Source organism: Lonchura striata, chromosome 2, assembly GCF_050655825.1.
Source record: "Lonchura striata isolate lonStrDom1 chromosome 2, ASM5065582v1, whole genome shotgun sequence".
Taxonomy (NCBI): Eukaryota; Metazoa; Chordata; class Aves; order Passeriformes; family Estrildidae; genus Lonchura; species Lonchura striata.
The window spans coordinates 4846858-4865609 of NC_140704.1; the positions used below are offsets into that span (position 1 = coordinate 4846858).

At 46.5% G+C, this 18752-nt stretch overlaps 1 protein-coding gene across 1 annotated transcript; it reads left to right on the forward strand.

Moving 5' to 3' along the window:
* The first annotated feature begins 1383 nt into the window (after positions 1-1383).
* On the forward strand, positions 1384-13174 carry MYD88 (MYD88 innate immune signal transduction adaptor). Its single transcript, XM_021555302.2, has 5 exons — positions 1384-1773; positions 6050-6181; positions 7778-7958; positions 8462-8553; positions 10133-13174. The coding sequence occupies exons 1-5, from the start codon at positions 1437-1439 to the stop codon at positions 10285-10287; spliced, it is 897 nt and encodes a 298-aa protein (XP_021410977.1). The 5' UTR covers positions 1384-1436; the 3' UTR covers positions 10288-13174.
* Positions 13175-18752: the final 5578 nt, after the last annotated feature.

Here is an 18752-nt window from a genome sequence, read left to right on the forward strand (position 1 = left end):
CCTCAGCTCCCTCGGCCGCTCCGTGTAGGGTGTGTGCTTCAGCTGGGATTCTCCAGCTCCATTCCCTGCTCTGGACCCTCTCCAGTCCCTGAATGCCCTTCCTGACTGGAGCCCGGAGCCGGGCCCAGCACTGGAGGTGGGACCTGTGTGTCCCACTGGCAGTGAGTGTTGGGGATGGGCTTGGTCAGAGCTCCAGCAGGGAGAGTGGGATGAACCTGGGCTGCAGGAGATCACAAATTCTACCCAGAGAGAGCCTGGGCTGCGGGAAATCACAAATTCTACCCAGAGAGAGCCTGAACTGTGGGAAATCACAGGTTTTACCCAGAGAGAGCCTGGGCTGCGGGAAATCACAAATTTTACCCAGAGAGGGCCTGGGCTGCAGGAGATCACAAGTTTTACCCAGAGAGAGCCTGGGCTGCGGGAGATCACAAATTTTAACCAGAGAGAGCTTGGGCTGTGGGAGATCGCAGGTTTTAACCAGAAAGAGCCTGAGCTGTGGGAGATCACAAATTTTACCCAGAGGGAGCCTGGGCTGCAGGAGATCACAAATTTTACCCAGAGAGAGCCTGGGCTGCAGGAGATCACAGGTTTTACCCAGAGAGAGCCTGGGCTGTGGGAGATCACAGGTTTTACCCAGAGATAGCCTGGGCTGCGGGAAATCACAAATTTTACCCAGAGAGAGCCTGGGCTGCGGGAAATCGCAGGTTTTACCCAGAGAGAGCCTGGGCTGCGGGAAATCACAAATTTTACCCAGAGAGAGCCTGAACTGTGGGAAATCACAAATTTTACCCAGAGAGAGCCTGGGCTGCGGGAGATCGCAGGTTTTACCCAGAGAGAGCCTGGGCTGCGGGAGATCACAAGTTTTACCCAGAGAGAGCCTGAACTGTGGGAAATCGCAGGTTTTACCCAGAGAGAGCCTGGGCTGCAGGAGATCACAGGTTTTACCCAGAGAGAGCCTGGGCTGCAGGAGATCACAAATTTTACCCAGAGGGAGCCTGGGCTGCGGGAAATCGCAGGTTTTACCCAGAAAGAGCCTGAACTGTGGGAAATCGCAGGTTTTACCCAGAGAGAGCCTGGGCTGCGGGAAATCACAGGTTTTACGCAGAGAGAGCCTGGGCTGCGGGAAATCACAGGTTTTACCCAGAAAGAGCCTGAACTGTGGGAAATCGCAGGTTTTACCCAGAGGGAGCCTGGGCTGCCGGAGATCACAGGTTTTACCCAGAGGGAGCCTGGGCTGCGGGAAATCACAGGTTTTACGCAGAGCTGTGCCACGCTGATGAGAGGAGGCAGGTGAGTCCCTGGAGCAGGGTCCCACCGAGGGCTGTTGGGGACATCCTCCCGCGCCCCGCCGGCGGTGAGGGCGGAGCGGCCCTGCGGGGCGGAGCCGAGGCGGGCGGCAGCGAAAGCGCCGGGAAGGGGAAGCCGCAGCGCGCACGATGGCCGCGGCCCCGTCGCAGCCCGCTGCCAGCCCCGGCCCGCCGCCCGACCTGCAGGCCGTGCCCATGGTAGCGCTCAACTACGGCGTCCGCCGCCGCCTCGGCCTCTACCTCAACCCGCGGGCGGCCGCGGCCGCGGACTGGACGGCGCTGGCCGAGGCGCTGGGCTGCAGCTTCCTGGAGATCCGGCGGCTGGAGAGGCTGCCCGACCCCACGGCCGCGCTGCTGGAGGAGTGGCCGGGGCGCTGCCCCGGCGGGGCCACCGTGGGGCGGCTGCTCGCTGTGCTGCGCCGCCTGGGCCGCGACGATGTGCTGAGCGACCTGGCCGGCAGCGTGGGTGAGGCGCTGGGGAATGCCGGGGAACGGAAGGGAATCCTCTGCTTGATGCCTGGGAGGGAGGGGATGCTCTTCGCGTTGGGCTTTCTGCTCCTGTCGGTCCTTGATCTTTGATGTTCGTGTCGCTCTTCGCTGCTCTGTCCGCGGAGGTGAGGTTAAAAAAAAGAAAATTCCCGCTCGAGAGGAAAAGTATTTTACAGATGATGGAGTGACATCCTCTCTGTTGTCGGAGCACCTGTGCTGGGAGAGCTGGACAAGAGGAGGCTCCGGGGAGAGCTCAGAGCCCCTTCCAGCGCCTAAAGGGGCTCATAAAGGAGACAGAGGGACTTGCTTCGTGGGTGAAGGGTGAGAGGATGAGAGAGAATGGTTTTGAACTAAAAGAACAGAGATTTAGATTAGATATTAGAATATATAATATTACATTAGCTATTAGGAAGAAATTATTCCCTGTAAGTGTGGTGAGGCCCTGGCACAGGTTTCCAGAGAAGCTGTGGCTCCTCCATCCCTGGAAGTGCCCAAGGCCAGGTTGGATGCAGCTTTGAGCAACCTGGGGCAGTGGAAGGTGTCCCTGCCCATGGCAGGGGGTGGAATGAGGGGACCTGTAAGGTCCCTTCCAACCCAAACCATTCAGTGATTCACAGAAGGCTGACCTGGCTTCCAGGAGAGATGTGTGATGTGTTTCTGCTAAGCATGAGCTTAGTAACCTGGAGCCCTGTCTCATCACAATTAAAAAGTTTGTGTGTCAGAAGATGCTCTTAGCCAGGTCAGCCAGGAGACAGTGTGAAAACTGTGATTTGTGGGTATAGTGTGATAGGAAGATGTTTGCTGGGGGAGATGAGGGATGTGTGGGACTGGATAATGTCATGGAAAAAAATTCCATGTATACTGAAAAAAATCAAGGGAGGTCATTGAGAAGAATGAAGGTACTTGTACTGTTCTGATATCTTCTTTCTGGGCTCTTTGTTTTCTTTGTGATCAGAGAAGTTCAGGGAACCCAACTGTCATCAGAAGGTGAAATATTTTGCCGAAGTATTTCCAAAGCCAGAGAATTCCCAGAAGGTCTGTGTTGTATAATAGAGCTTACCGAGTTAGCAATGAGGAAGTAATAAATGTCACTTCCTGTTACTCATGGAGATAAAGGAAGATGTAGAAATCCATCTCTCTTGAGAACCGGACCAAAAAGCAGTGGAGGATCCTGTGGTTCTTCCTACTTAAGATCACAGTCTGAAGGAGGCCAGGTTTTGGGAAAGACAAAAGCATCACTGTGCTTTGTGATCTGCTTATCAGAGGTTCCTAACAAATCTGGGGGGCTTCACAAAAATGTTGGGATCACCCAGGCTGGTTCTAGCCCTGAGCTCAGGATCTGTCTGTCCCACTGGAAGGGAATGCTGTGGATGGGCTTTGTCAGAACTGGAATAGACTCCAGCAGAAAGAGTGGGAAGAGCCTGGGCTGCAGGAAAATCACAAGTTTTACCCAGAGTTGGGTTGTGCTGATAAGAGGAGACAGGTAAATTCTTGGAAGAGGGGCCCACTAAGGGCTGTTCAACAAAAATTCTCTCCATGGCTCAGGAAATTCCTTAACTCTGAATAGTCCAAAAGATAGATTATAAAAATAGATTGTAGATTAAAAGATAGATTGTAGGGAAATGCATACATATATATTAAGGAAATATATCTGTAAGCTTATTTTATTCTTAGGTTCCCCCATGGACACCTGGCTTTGTGCAGTGCTTGAAACAGGATGAAGCTTGGGGCCTGAGCAGTGTAACTGTTCCTCTTTTATGATTTTTGGCTGAGAACTGCACTGAGAGGCTGTGACCTGTTGCTGGGAGCTCTTGCAGATCAGAGATATTTACAGAGGTGGATATTTCAAAGGAAAAGAAAGGAGAGGAGAAAAAGGAAGAGGTTTCATGTACTCCTGTGCATGGTATTTCCTGATGCCAGGGGTGTCTTTATATACCACTGGAATTTCTTCAGATGGATCCATATCAGAATCAGAAAATACCAGTATTGATGTCCCAGCAGCTTTGCTCTAACTGTGAACTTCCTCAGCAGTTTATTTCTCTGTAGAATCATCTTCAGGGAGGTGAAGCTTTTTGCTTTGATACATTTGTGCTCTTTCCTGCTGAAACACACAGATTTTTGTTTCTTCCATGACCTGTTACAAAAGTGCTACCTTTCCTGCCTGAAAGTTCCTGGATCTGTCTTCTCTGTGTTCTCATCATGCTACTGATTTTGTGCTTTAGATTTCATGTTTCTATTCTTTTTTTTTTTCCAATTCCTGTTTGACTGCCAGAGGAACGTAAAGCCTCGTTAGGTGCTTGGTGGAAGAAGACAGCTTGGAGGAGTTTCACTTTATGGTCCCAAAGTCATCTATGATCTTTTTTCACTCTCATTAACCTGCACAATCAGGTGCTGTTTCCAGATGGGGACTGATCCATCCCAAATCAGAGGAAAGGAGTGAAGACTTAGAGCAAATACACCAAAAATGAACATTTCTGTATTGAGCACTATGCAATGCTGTTAAATAATTGCCTCTTCTTGCCTATTCAGCAGTATTTTGGATTGTGAAACCAGCTCCCAAGGGAAGCAAGGCACACTTGAGGTGGTGGCTGTGTGCCAGTCCTTCCTCTGAGACTGCTGAACCCGCTGGCAACTTCAAAGTGACTTTAATCATGATTTCAAAGATACTGACTTAGCTGACACACCTCGCCCAACAGGCAGCTGGCAGAGAGGTGGGACCTGAGTTAGGGCTTTAGTGAGGAGAGACGTGAAATCTGAACCTTCTGGCTGGTAAAGAATGTGGCTGATTCTCCCCTCTGCAGGACTAGGGAGGCTGAGGGGAAGAGAAAGGCAGATTGGGAATGCCTCAGCCTCAGGAAAAGCTTTGATCAGACCTGAGCCTCATTAGATTAGAGATAATCCAGTAACAAGATGCAAAACTGAGATAGAAGCAGGGGATGGGGGCTCAAGCTGGGGCTCCTGCAGACCTGCTTGTGCTAGGTTGTGGTACAGGAGGACTCATTGGGCTCCCAACAGCATCCTGCACTTCCAAGGGATCTTTTACTCTGCTCTTGGATAAGTCAGCTGTGCCAGCTGATCAGTATTGATTAACACTTGCTGGATTTTTTTTTTAAATTTTAAGTAAAGGCAGAGTCTCTAGCGAGTTTCATATTTTCCATAATTCCTGTTTTCAAATCTCCTTTTACTTTCATTTCTTCTGCAATTACAGAGTAGCAGAGGCTGCAGAGTTTCTTGCTGGTTCTCCAAAGGCCTTCCATTTAGATTTATGATTTAGTTTTAAACAAAATCTGTTTATAATAGATCTGTGCCCATCACTGACCTGATTGGGAAGTTCACAGCAGTGACTATGACAGGTCTTTGCCCCTCAGTTATTTCAGAGTGGGGTTCATGTCTACTCTGATTGGGATAAGAGGATCCCTGTTCCTGTTGCAAAACATAAAAGCTGCTTCAGGGGCTCCTAAAAATTTTACATGGTCCTGCTGTATGTGGTGAGTGTGGATACTCATTGTCACCTGCAGTTGTCCTGGCTGGCCAAGGCTGGGGTGTGAATCAGCTCTTGTGTGTCTGCAGAGAATTTCTAAGGTTAGAAAAGACCTACAGGATCATTAACTCAGCACTGCCAAGGCCACCTCTAAACCCTGTCCATAAGGGCCACATCTCCACATCTTTTAGATCCCTCCAGGGATGCTGACTCCACCACTGCCCTGGGCAGCCTGTTCCTATGCCTGACCACCTTTCAGACAAAAATTAATCCTAATATGTTCCCTAATATCCAATATAAGCCCCCCCCGGTACAACTGGAGGCCATTTTGTCTTGTCTTGTGGCTTTTTACATGGGCAGAAAGACTGACACCATGAAAACCTCCCCAGCTATTTTGTGATTTCAAATACTCCAAAGTGCAGAACAGTGAGAGCAGATAGCAGACTTGGGGCTTGCTCTGTACCTTATTCCTGGTATTGAAGGTGTACTGGGACATAGTAGAGCTAAGGGGAGGAGGAAGAATAAAGCAAGTAAAAGAAAGTACTTAAAACATCAAGAGTGATTTTCAGGAATTAATTGCTAGAGGAGGTGGTGAAGGCAGCATCAAGATGTTCAGAAAGAGGTGAGAGAAATTCTACATACTGAAAAAACCACACAGGGGGTTTCCCTCCAGCATCCCTGATCCATGAAATAACTATTCCTGTTCTAATGAACTCCAGCAGTGTAAACCCATGTCACAGGAGCCTCTTGCCCTGGTTGTGTGTTTTTGCAGAGGAGGACTGTAAGAAGTATTTGCAGAGGAAGCAGGAAGAGGCCAACCAGCCTCTCCAAGTGCCAGCAGTGGACAGCAGTGTGCCGAAGACGTCGGAACTGATGGGCATCACCATCAGGGATGACCCATATGGTAAGAGCCCCTGCTTCCACTGCTGCCTGGTACCTCCTGTTGGAATCACTTTCCCCATGGGAAGTGCAGAAAAACTGTTTGCTTTCATCATTCCCACAACTCTGCATACCCCAGGCCAGAATGCTTCCTTCATTTTTCCTGTTTCTTAGAGCAGAGAGGGAAAGCAGCCCTGGGAAACACTTCGCCCAGGAGCAGGCTGGCACAGAGCCAGTGGACACACATGGCAGGAGACTTCACAGAAATATGTCCCTTAGCCCAGCCTGGCCCAGAGCAGCAGCTGCTGAAAGCTCAAGGGGTTGGAGCCCAGGGGGAATGGTGACAGAGGTGATTTCCCTGCCTGTCTTTGGCGGGTGGAACCACCTTGAATGAAAAGGAAGTGGGTTTGAAGTAGGACTGGGTGTGCAGTGGGTGGAGAGAGGAAATGGGTTCTGTGTGTGTGCACTGCTGTGTGTGCAGCCCTGCATGTGCAGCCAGGTGTGTGCACATGTGTGTGCTGGCCAGAGTTTGAGTGGCCACCTTTGCTGCATGTGTGGGCATCACTAACCATCCCCAAATGTCCACAGAGCAATATTCTGGCGTTTGTACACGGCAGCTTTGCCTGACGTGACCCCCAGGTTAGCACTGTGCCCCTGCAGCAGTACCCTCAGTTTGACTGACCTGGCAGACATTCCCCTTCTGCTTCACTGCATGCTTCTTGGGCTGAATCTGCCTGCTGGGTTGATACTTTCCTCAGCATCTTTTAGAGCCTGACCTATTTTTTTCGCTGTGGTAGGCTTTAACTGGCATTAAAAAATTGAATATATCTGTAGTGACATTGATATGAAAAAAAAACTAACACAGTTGGAAACTATCCAGCAGTATTAAGGCACTTAATTATGAGAAACATTGTCCTTAAAATGCAGCACTTTAATATTTGGATAACTGCTGAACAAACAAGAGTTGCCAGCCATTAATGTAATTGCAAAACAGGCCCATTAGATATGACTTCAGGTACCCAGGTTTGACATCTTAGCCATAAAAATGACAGGTTCCAAATTTCAAGGCTCACCCCACAGCTCCATCGACAGCAGATGGCAGGACATTGCTGAATGCTGTTTTGCTTGGGAAGTTTGAATCTCTGTGACCTGATCTAGGAAAAAAGAACTCAGAGCCACAAGGATGTTATAGATGTGAAACTCTCAGGGAAATCCCAGAGTGTCAGGGCTCTGAGTTGCATCCCTTGGGGTACTCTGCTCCCTCCAGCTCCACTTAGACTCCCTGTAGCTGGATGTTACCGCCTCTGCAGTTTTTGCCTGTCTGCAGCTCCTTTCCCTGACCCCTGCCAGGCAATATGGTTGTGTATGAACAGCCTGGCCAGTGAAAGCAGTCAGGGCACTGATGAGTGTTACCTCCTGCCAGCCCTGTTAAGGACAGGAGTCTGGGCTGAAGGGCAGCTCATCTAATAAAAGGCTAAATTACCTTCGCAAGTTTGGCCAAAGCTTTTTTGTCAGACTCATGATTCTCTGAGTTAAAGTCTGTGGGAGCTCTTGAAAGTTCACTACAGGAGTGAACTTCATTTATAGTAGAAGATGACAGCTACATTTTTAATGGTTTCAGGGAGTGGAACAGAGATATTTGATGCCTTCATCTGCTACTGTCAGAAAGACCTCCAGTTTGTCCAGGAGATGATCAGGGAGCTGGAGCAGACAGAGTTCAAACTGAAGCTCTGTGTATTTGATCGGGATGTCTTGCCAGGAGCCTGTGTGTGGTCCATCAGCGGAGAACTTATAGAGAGGAGGTAAGTGAACCATGGCTGTTGGGGCCAGCTGTGAGGAGTGGAACATCACATTCATTTTACAGTGATGTCTGCAGTGTGGTGCCAGTGAAACAGCACAAATCCACAAGAATGTCTTAATGGGGTTTGCTTTATGCTCTTGGCTCAAGAAGGATGATTCGGGCTTTCCCCAGTGTGTCATTTCATTGTGTTCATGAGGAAGGTGCCACCGTGGTGATGCTGCTTATGTTCAATCTCTTTTCTTTGCCTTGTGTGTCATATATAGATACAAGATCACATAAAGGTTGCACAGACACTCTGGACTCATTTTTTGGTATGTGTGTATCGCTAATCAAGTTTTTCTGTATGTGTCTGTCAGTCGTTCCTGCTCTGCAGTTAATTCCTGCTGGAACACAGACAGGTCCTTCTCCACCGGAGCAATTCAGAGCAGTACATGCTTCTGCTTGTGGGAATGAAAACCATCTCATTTGACATTTTATTTGTTATCTCCCCTGTTTAATCTCCAGGTGTCGAAGGATGGTGGTTGTTGTTTCAGATGACTACCTGGAAAGTGATGAATGTGATTTCCAGACCAAATTTGCTCTTAGTCTTTCCCCGGGTAAGATCACACAAATATCCCATTTACAACTGCACATTATCCTTTTATTACAGTGACATCCAAACCCTCAGCTGAGGTCAGTGGGCACTGTACCACTGGAACTAACAAGGGCTTCAATAATTTGGTTGTGCAGGCAGAGGCTTGGGCTGGGTCCCTTGCCCTGCTCTTTACCTTCCCCACGAGCAAGAAGCTGCCTGTGCTGCACTGCTCCAGCTGTCAGTGGGATAATGCTGCCTGCTCCAGAAATGTCAGAGCTGCATGTCAGGCTTGTGAAGGGCTTCCAGATCCACAGGAAAAATTGCTGCTAAAGAGACAAGTAGTATAATAAATCCAGGATGTGAGTAAAGCTGGGAACTAGGTGACAGGTAATGAACATGCAGATTTCAGGGCCAGGCTAGGTGGGGCTCTGAGTAACCTGGTCTAGAAGGTGTCCCTGCCCATAGCAGGGAGGTTGGAACTGGATGATCTTCAATCATCATTGGATCTCCAATCCAACCCCTTCCATTTTATGATTCTTGCAGGGATCCTTGAGTATTGTGGATAGGTAAACAAAATATGGAATGAATGTTCAAAAATTTAGGTCGGGAAATTTTTTACATATTTTGTTCCGAATTGAAAAGCCACCAATTTACTTCTGCCAAGTCTATTGTGATTGCTCTTTTCTAGCCAGTAGTCATTCTACAGTTGTGTGTGTTGCTGGGGAATAAGTGCAGCCCAGCCTAATAGTATTGAGGATATGTAGAACTGGTAAGAGTATCTGCATATAAAGTTTTTTTTCTAGATGAGGCATCTGACATGCTAGTATAAAGGACATGCCAGAGGTTCAACTGGAAGCTGGTGGCAGAGTCAGGAATTCACTTCATCTTCCTTGACACATTAATTTCATATGGTATCAGTTAATCCATTGAACACTCCCAGCACTTTGTATCAGCCCTCAGTCATCAAGATTTGTAGAAAAGTCCTTTTAGTTCTTCACCAGTTTTTTGTGGGCATCACACCTTACATTAGAAGAAGAAAAGAAGTTCCATCTGTATGGAATGCCCTGAGCTCTGCCAGTGAGAACACAGGTGAAAGTAACAGGCTTAGAAAAGTCACAGTGTTTACCTGTTTGTTTGGAGTGTTAGTAATGCACAAAAGGGTTTGGTGGCAGGCTCTGGGATTACTCCAGCATCTGCTGCAGTTATGAAATCTTGGTTATTTGCCTCATCCTGGTCTCAGTGTCATCACTTGTGCTGTGGTGCACAGTGCAGGTGGTGGCAGGTGTCCCTGTGGAGAGTTACAAGGGGACAAGCTCCTCTGTGGAAGAGCTGCTCCTTCAAGCAGCAGCAGTCACAGGGAGGGTGCTTTCACCTCATGGTGTCTCAAAACCAGCAGTCCATGTTAGCAGAGGGATTCACTGGGGAACATCTGCAGCCTGAGTAAATCAGGACTCAGAGACTTGCTCTCCAGAGTGAGAGCAGGTTGCAGTATATTCAGATGATGCTCAATCAGGAGCACACCTGGATCTTGTGATGTTTGTGCTGTGGTGGGGAGGGATGGATGTGGGCTCTGTAACCCTCTCTGTGTGACCTCTCTTTAGGTGCTCGTCACAAACGGCTGATTCCAGTCAAGTACAAATCCATGAAGAACGAGTTTCCGAGTATCTTACGGTTCATTACCATTTGTGACTACACCAATCCTTGCACCAAAAAATGGTTCTGGACGAGACTGGCAAAATCCCTCATGCTGCCCTGATGCAAAGTCCTGAGAGCTGGGTGCCCTTGTAACCTGTCCTGGCTGTGCCTTCGGACCAGGGGTGTCCTTGACACAGGCTCTTCCACCACTTCAGAACCTGGATCCTTGCTTGGAGCCTGAGATTGGGAACAAAGAACTCTGTCCAGCACTTCTTCACAACTATGAGAGGAAATAAAGCAACTGTGTGGGTGTTCTGGGTTAAGTCAGCGAGCAGCAGCATCCAGCATTTGTTGAGTAAGCACTTTCACTAAAACTACTGAAAATACACATCTAAAGAGTGTCTGATACAGGAAGACTCTGTTGTAAGAATTAGCAAGACCTCAGAGCCTCAAACTACAGGTTTTGTCAATGTTTTAAAGCTACAGTAACATCGAGGCTTGTGAGAGTTTTACCATATTGGACAGGTCTCTCTCTATTCAGGTCACATTTCATTCAGTGACCTTATACCAGCATTTAATATTCCCAGATACTACTACATTTTTACTTCTCCTTCAGGAGAAATTCAGAGTCTTAAAATACATCTTTTCAGTGACAGACTTTACTGCACAAATCAGGGGCTGCTGTTGCTCATTGACTTGACCAAGGTCTGCATATCAGTGGGTCCAGATCTCAAATTCTTTCACCTTTAAAAACCTTCTAAAACACAGCAGCTTTTGGGATGTCTCAAAGGCACAGGGCTAAACACTGAATGAGTGTACTAAATTGACATTTGGGCTGTTTAAAACATGGAAGCGAATGTTACAATAGGAAAGAGTCTAATTTAATTAACTGCCACAATAATTACTGTATTTCTGTGACTAAGGCTCGGAGCAATGTCAAAACTGCTCTGCTTGTTAGACTTGGCCTTGAATCCTGCCTGTGACTACTGGATCTCATCAGTGCTCCAGGGTGGAGGTCAGGAGTTCTACCCAAAGGAGTGTTTAAAGCAATCCATTGGTGTATTAAACAGATTTACAGTAAATATTGACTTTTTAAATTGGGGAAGAGAGGAATCTTGCTTATGTGTCTACAGTTGCTTGAACTCTGCCCCCTTGTTCATTACTTCAGCCACTGACTAATGTTGATTTTACAGCTTAATGTTTGACTAGTTTACATTTTTAAGGTTGCATCTGGATGTGATTTTATTTTTTCAATTTCAGCTTTGTTTTAAAGCATTACCAGGGCTGAGGCAGAAATGGGCTCCTGCACACTCGCTGTCAGTGAACGAACCCTTAGCAGGGATGCTGCCAAATCCTGTCCAGGTGCTGCTGCTGGTTCCTCCCGGCTGACAGCAGCAGCCCTTGGCCTGAGCATGGTGAAGTTCATTCACACACATCATGTTGGCATCAGGAGCCATTTTTGGATAGACCCAAGAGCTGGGTGTTTCTTCTGCAAAAGTAACTGCTGCCATCGTGCCAAGGTGACTTTTGCACCTTCCTGTCTTGCTAGAACAAGTGAGAAGTCTGTGGGCACGGGAGGAGGAAAGTTAAGCAGATGAGGGGTTTCTGAATAGTTTGTTTTATTGCCTTGGGGGCCTCTCCTGCAGAAGTGGAGACAGCTGCTTGCCTCGGGCTTTCTGCATAATCGTGAAATGTTAATTACAGAAGAGGTTCAGGAGGCTGCTTGATCCCCAGGCGCTCCGGGGACTCAGTGAATTCTCATACCCTGGAGAGCCTATAAACATCAATTATGGGTCATTACTCGCAGATTCCTCCTGCCTGCAGAGCTGGAAGGGCTGCGGTGGCTCCATCAGAGGGGAGCCCGTGCTGTGGACGCTAGAGGGAGGCCATGGCCCACGCTGCACCCTGCGAGGGAATGCGGGAGGGATGGGGAGACACGGCCGGGATGGGCCAGCACCACCGACATGAAGAACCACAAGTGGGTTCTCCTCCTCTTCCCCTTCCTCCCTCTTCTGAGCAAGGGATACCAAAACCAGCGAGAATTTCGGCAGTTTGAACCTTGTGCGGTGTCTTCAGAGTCCTGATGGTTTGGGACTTGGTGTTGCATATGAGCAGGAAAAATTAGGAGTTTTGTAATAGATCATTTGGTGATCACCCAACAGGGAAAGTACTGGTTCTGGAAGGGAAAGCAAACAGTGGAGCTGACTTTCTAAATTTTTTGAGTTCAAATAGATAAATACCATATTCCAGTTAGTGGTGAAAGATGTTGGGATCTTGTTACCACCCTGCTTGTGGTGCCCTGGCTCTTCTCTGCTTGGCTTGGATGCTGGGAAGGTCTTACTGTTACGGGGCTGTTGCTTTATTACAAGTTACTACTTATGTCATAGGCTAAAATAATGATTTTGGGGTAAAGAAACATAAAACAATTATTTTGGGGTAAAGAAACATAAAATATGCCTTAAATATCTATCCTTTTCTATGTAAACCCCAGAGATTATGCACTTCTGACACTTCCATATATATCTGCCTTGTCACAATAACTTGAAGTGTGACATTTTGAATGATACAAAATGTAGTTGTTGTGAACCATTTGCCCATTTCAGTGGCATTTTGGGTGTTCCTCCCCTCATGTTCAGTGGAAGGGGAAAATTTTTGAGCATGTTTAAAAAAGGGATTTATAAAACTGTGTTGTTACAGGGTTTATTTTGTCTCTGTCCCTCATTGAAATTGTCTTAGTTGAGTCTGTTAGTGCCAAATCATTTATTTTTATATACAGACATTTATATTTATAATAATTTTGTGTCCTGATACAAAGGGGGGAAGCATCTGTTTTTATAGGCATTCTGAAAATAGAAAATGTTTCTGTTTTTCTCCTCAAAAATCCAAACTTTTGCTACTTGTGAAAACCTTTTAAAATAAAGGATGAAAACCCAGCAGGCTGAATCTGCTTTGTGGGCATCCAAGAACAAAACTGTGTCTCAAAATAAAGTTTTAAGTGAGGAATGATATGGGATAGTTATTTTCTTTTCATATTTTGGCTAAGTAACTTCATCAGAGGGGATAATTGGCTGTGCCTGGGAGAGAGAGAAATAGAGTTATGCCCTGTTAGGAGGAAAATGCGTCAAGGAATTATACTTCAGACATGTGGTTTCTCTCCAGGTCTCATTTTTTTGTTTAGCTATCTGTGTTGCCATGCTGGATTTCTTCAGCCCTGGTGTCCATCAGGCTGGAAGGGATGGAGCCAGGGCTCTGTTGGGATGCTGCTCCTGGTCCACACCCTTTCAACAGGGATTATGACAGGGCAGTGATCCGGGGGATTCTGCCAGTTTTATTTCCTTTGGCTTGCAGTCAGTCCAAGCCAGAGAAGTAATTCAGAAACCCAGCAGCTGTCAGGCCAAGGCCCTGCCACAGGGGAAGATGAAGGATCACTGCATCACAGAAGTGAAGGAATTCCTGGAGGTCGAGGCTGAGCTCCTTTTCCCCTTGGGAGGGGCCATACCCTAAGCCACTTGCAGGGCCATATAAAGCATATGAGGTTGTGTCTCTGCTATGGCTACTATGAACATATGGACAGCAGTATGGAAACCATCCCTGCATGGATTATTCTAGATGGACACTGCTGGCAAGAGCAGCCTGCCAGGAGGGTCCCATTCCCTGGAAGTGCTGGTATCCCATCATTCCCAGTGCAGCTTCATGCACTGCCCTGTTCTGTGGTGTGGAGCAGTTAATGATTTTTGTCTGTATTTCAGCCTGAGCTCTGATTTAGGGCAGGTTGAGGAGTCCAGCAGCAGTGGCTCTTTTCCAGCTGTCACTCCCCTTGTGCTGAATAACTATTCCCAATCCTCTGATTTACTTTGGTGCAAAAATGTTGCTGCCATTTCCTCATTTACTGGAGGGGACAGCATTTACCTGGTGAAACTGCTGCAGAATGTTCTCAGCTTCAGAAAGAAAGGGTGAGAGGTCAAGTATTGACCTCGCTGGATCAAATTCCATCCTTCATTTTCACCAATGTGTCAAGAGTTGTGTTACCATGGGGGAGGCACTGCTTGGTCCAGAGGGCACATTTACAGGAATAAAATTAGCATAGGGAAGAAAGAGTAATTATGCATAAAAAATAGCTGGAAAAATGTTACTTGAGCATCCTGGAAACAGATTTTAATAAGGCAATAAAAACCAAATCCCACAAGGTTCACACTGCTGGGAAACATGCTCATAGAATTTATTCAAGAGCACCTCTGTCACACCATTTGGGGCTTTACAACATGTGCTGTGTACAAATATTTCGCTAAAGGTAATTTTCTCTAGGTGTTACAACCATTTTCGTATCCCCACTAGGACTTTGAGATGACTTTGAACCCAGCCCAACCTCTTGATCAGCACTATCAAGCCCAGCCCTGGAAAAACTTGTTTATTTTGCAACAAAATCTGCAGTCAGGGGACTGAATAGTGTTGTATTCACTCTGGGGCTGCGTTGCACTGTGAAAGGTTAATTAATTGAAGCTGTGTTTAAGTTTTAAGCAGTTCCAAAGTCTGATTTACTAACAATGCATTTTCTGTTCTGCATCGGAATCCAGCTTAGCAGTGCCTTTTCCTCATCCTGTTGCCATTATAAAGCTGCTCATGCCATGGCAGAGCTTGGGGCTGTCCTTGCCCACCCTGATCCTTCTATCTCAGCTGGGTAGATTGTTTCCACAAAGGCAGGGGATGCATCCCTGCAGTTCAGATCATGAAGTTTGTATCAGTTGCTCATGGAGTTTCTCCTGCCTCACAGCCAGTGGAGGGGTTTTGATTCCCATTTCCCCAGTTCCTAGTCTTGCTTAGGGTAGGTTTTGGCAGGGCTGGACTGGAAGGCAAAATGAACGTATCTTAAACTTAACTGTGGCTCTCTATAAAAGGTTACTTGGAACTTTTTCCTCCTGCTTCCACACATTTTCCCACTGCCTTGGAGAGCAGGACAATGTGCAGCGTGTGCAGCTGAGCCCAAGGACAGCACAGCTGTTCCATCCTGTGCTTCCAAGCATCCCCTTCCCAGCAAACACAGAGAACCCCCAGTGAGGAGGCAGGTGGCAGATGGCTTGGAGCACAGAGGCACTGGGAGGAAAATGCCAGCATTTTCTCAACAGTCCAAACTGTGCCTGACCAGACAGATTTTGCACAGCTCTCAGTCCTTCCATGCATTCCCACAAGGAAAGAGTAAAGGAGTGTCTGGCTGGGTGCCAGCCTCCAGGGAAAGATGCACTGGGTCCTGCTGGCTCCTCAGGGGAGTTGCTGCTTATTCACCTGAGGGTGAACAGGAGGGTTTTGCAGAGGAGGCAGTGGGTGACATGATGTAGGACCACGAGGAGAACCTTTGCTTCAAGCCCAGCGAGAACATGAAGGCTCAATGCTACCAATCTTCTGTGGTTTCCCAATGAAATCAAAGTCATGAGGTGATAAAATAGGTCTTTATCCACTGTTTAGGATGTTAGTGAGGAATTAATGGGGAATATGTTCAGGCAAATGTGGGGTTACCTTGAAGTGAAATTTCACAAAGTTTTTGCAGCATTTTTCTGGCTCTGATCTTCAGCTCTGTCCACCTTCTGTCTGTGTCAGCAGAATGAGATCTGTGAGCTGCAAGACCTGAGGTGTTTAACTGCTCATGTGTCATTTCTGAGGCTGTTGACTCAGAAACAAATAACAGTCAGGAGGGGAAGAACTGGGAAAGCAAACTTGGAGTTCCATGTGCTCTTCCCTGTCCCACTGGGGCCATGGTAGAGCCTCCAGTCAGCTTTACAGCAAAATTTTCTAAAGTATTCAGAAATCTGGGTGACAGATTTAAAACTACCAATTCATAGAAGATTTAGTGTTTGATTTTTGGTAGCACTTGATAGAGACCTACCCAGTGAATATACAGGGAAATGAGATTTCAAGTGCTTTGAGCCAAGGAATAAACTGGACATTGGCCTTAAAATATCACTGTCTCAGTAGCTCTAAAACCTTGCACAGGTATGTAAAGACTATAATTTTTCAATATCAGTAAAGGGCTTTTGAGATTTTTAGAAAGGCAAAGAAGAGAAGCATCACATTTTTTACTTTAAATCTATTTAGTCTTAAAATTAATATTGCCTGCTTTTCCTAACAGTTATTCTCTAGCCTCCTTGGTGCCCTCACCTCTCTCCTGGCATCTGCTCAGCTGTGTTGTGTTTTTGAGCATCAGGAGTGGAAGCTTTTCCCTCTCAGAATCTCGCCTCATCAGCATGCTGCTCTTGGCAGACGGGCTTGTCTTCAGCTCCAAGACATGCATATTGATCAGTCATTTCCTTTTGTTACCTTGCATCCTGCCATCGATTTTAATTGTTCCCTACTGAAGAGAAAGCATTCAGTACACGTACAATTACCAATGACAAAATTTTTGCTTTCCACACCTTTTGCCAGGCATTGCCTGCACTCAGCTCTCCAGAGCTGTGGATCTCTCTCCCTCTCAGCAAGCAGCAATCTGTACAAATCATGCAGCACTCAATTTGTGCCTATTAAATAAATTTCTGATTCTCTGTGGCAGCTTTCTCTGCTGTATGATTTCACACTTCAGCAGTTTGTTTCTGAGGTGCCACGTGGGTTTTTTTCTTTTTTGAAGGGGTGGTGGTGATAATCCATTTTGTTTGCAGATACCTTACTCATGTCTTCCCAGATCCTCTTTCCTGTACAACTTCAAATGACTACTAGTGAGTCTCCTCTTGTGGCTCCTCATCAGCCCACAGGGCTGTTCCTGGGCTGTTCCCTGGAGTTTCCTGCTGCTGAAGTGGAACAGCTTCTCCAAGACAAAGCTGCAGCTTGGTCCTGTACGTCCCACTCCTATGGTGCAAAATACCAAAGCTGGGAACTGCTGTGATTAATTAATTCCTCTCCTTCTTCTTTCCAGATACCTTCTGAGATTGTTCCCATCTTTTAAAAACATTCCTGTACTCTCAGAGGGATTTCATTGCAAATGTTTTCTGAAGGCCTTGTGTGGAAGGACCTTGGTCCCCTCCCACTGTCTCTCTGATTCTAGGTTTTCCTTTAGATACACAAAAAGGATCCTATTTTTAGCAGCTAGCAGTCAATGGCACAGGAATTCATGAGTAGGGAGGAAAGGATGTGAACTATCCAAATATATATTTTTTTTAAATGAGATCTCTTTACATTCCTATCACCACAGTAATAAGCCATGAGTCACTGTTACACTGAACTATTAGACCATTATGGTAAACTCATGTCACTAGAATCTGCTAATGTGAACCATAAACCTTGCCTACCCTCCACGTTGCTGGGTTTGAGAAGATATTAGCCATTTATAATGATAAGAACAGTATTCCCTCACAAATTTTATTCCCAGATGGCAAGAAATGAATGAAATCTTATTCAATCCTATCTTTCTTTCCTAGGGTTTCTTTTCTCATTGCCTTTTAAGAGAACTTCTCTTAACTTCACTGTAACATTACAAAAGAAGTTTTATTTGATTTCTTCCAAGTCTGCCAACTGTAAATTGGGTCCAAGCACTCCCAGCTGAGAGAATATCCATGCTGTACCACCTGGGAGCACTTCCAAAAGCTGCTTTCTGTGCTCAGTCCTGCCATGGCCAACCCTCCCTGCCACTTGCTGTTGCAGCATACAAGGCCCAGGTGTCCCTGGGTATTTCAATCTCCTTCTGAGGGTCTGTCAGAGGTTATGTCCAGACTGACTTTTTTCCAGTAGAGTTTTGCTGAATATGTCAGAATGGTCTTAAATACACACAGTGTATTTAAGTCCTTGGCCACCCTTCATCAGCTGCAGAAGGGTCAGGCCAGATGTATCCACTTGTCCATCAGGGTCTGGCTGCTTCCACCAGGCTTATTTTTCACTTTTAGGAACCAGGGAAAAAGCTCTGAAACACATTCTCATCCCTGTCCTGGTCAGCTGCTTAAAAAATTCTTTATGATGGAGATTTACCCTCCACAGAAGAGGCTGGTGGGAAAACCTTTCTGTCCTCAGAAGCTGTGACATTCCCAGGGTGAAAAGAGGTACAGGCATGTGAAGTGTCTTTCACTGGCTTCTCTAAAGACAAAGAAGTATTAAGACAGCATTATTGTAAACCAGAGCAGAGCAAGGGCTGATGATTAAATAGTGGTTCAGGTATGTGCTCATCAAGATCTTGTTATAATTATTTCTCAAGCCCAGCATTGATTTTAGATTAGATTGGAAGGAGGCAGCAAAGCTTTAATTTGTTACAGAGAGGGTTAAATGGCTTTCAATTTATATATTAAAAAAAAAAATCATAAACTTAGAAGAAACGAGTAAGAAGAAAAAAACTTGTCTTGGAGATAAACTCTTGTTTTCTGGAGCTTACAATCTGGGGATATTATCCGTGAAGAAAGTTAGAGAGCAGTACAGAGTTTCTGTTGAGAGGCAGGGTGCTGGGATGAGAAGTGTGTTTGCAGAGCAAAAGCTGTTTTCAGTAAACACCCTGTGAGAACCAGAATTCACCTGTTAAAACTGGGCCTTCAGCTACTTGACTTCAAAGTGACCTCAGAGCTGAATTTAAAATGGCTCTGTGACGGGGTGGAGATACAGGGTAGCACACAAGATCACTTA

Coding starts and splice junctions, on each gene's coding strand:
- MYD88 (XM_021555302.2), top strand. CDS start 1,437: ATGGCCGCGGCCCCGTCGCAGCCCGCTGCCAGCCCCGGCCCGCCGCCC. Junction 1,774..6,049: donor CGACCTGGCCGGCAGCGTGG/GTGAGGCGCTGG, acceptor GTGTTTTTGCAG/AGGAGGACTGTAAGAAGTAT. Junction 8,554..10,132: donor TGCTCTTAGTCTTTCCCCGG/GTAAGATCACAC, acceptor ACCTCTCTTTAG/GTGCTCGTCACAAACGGCTG.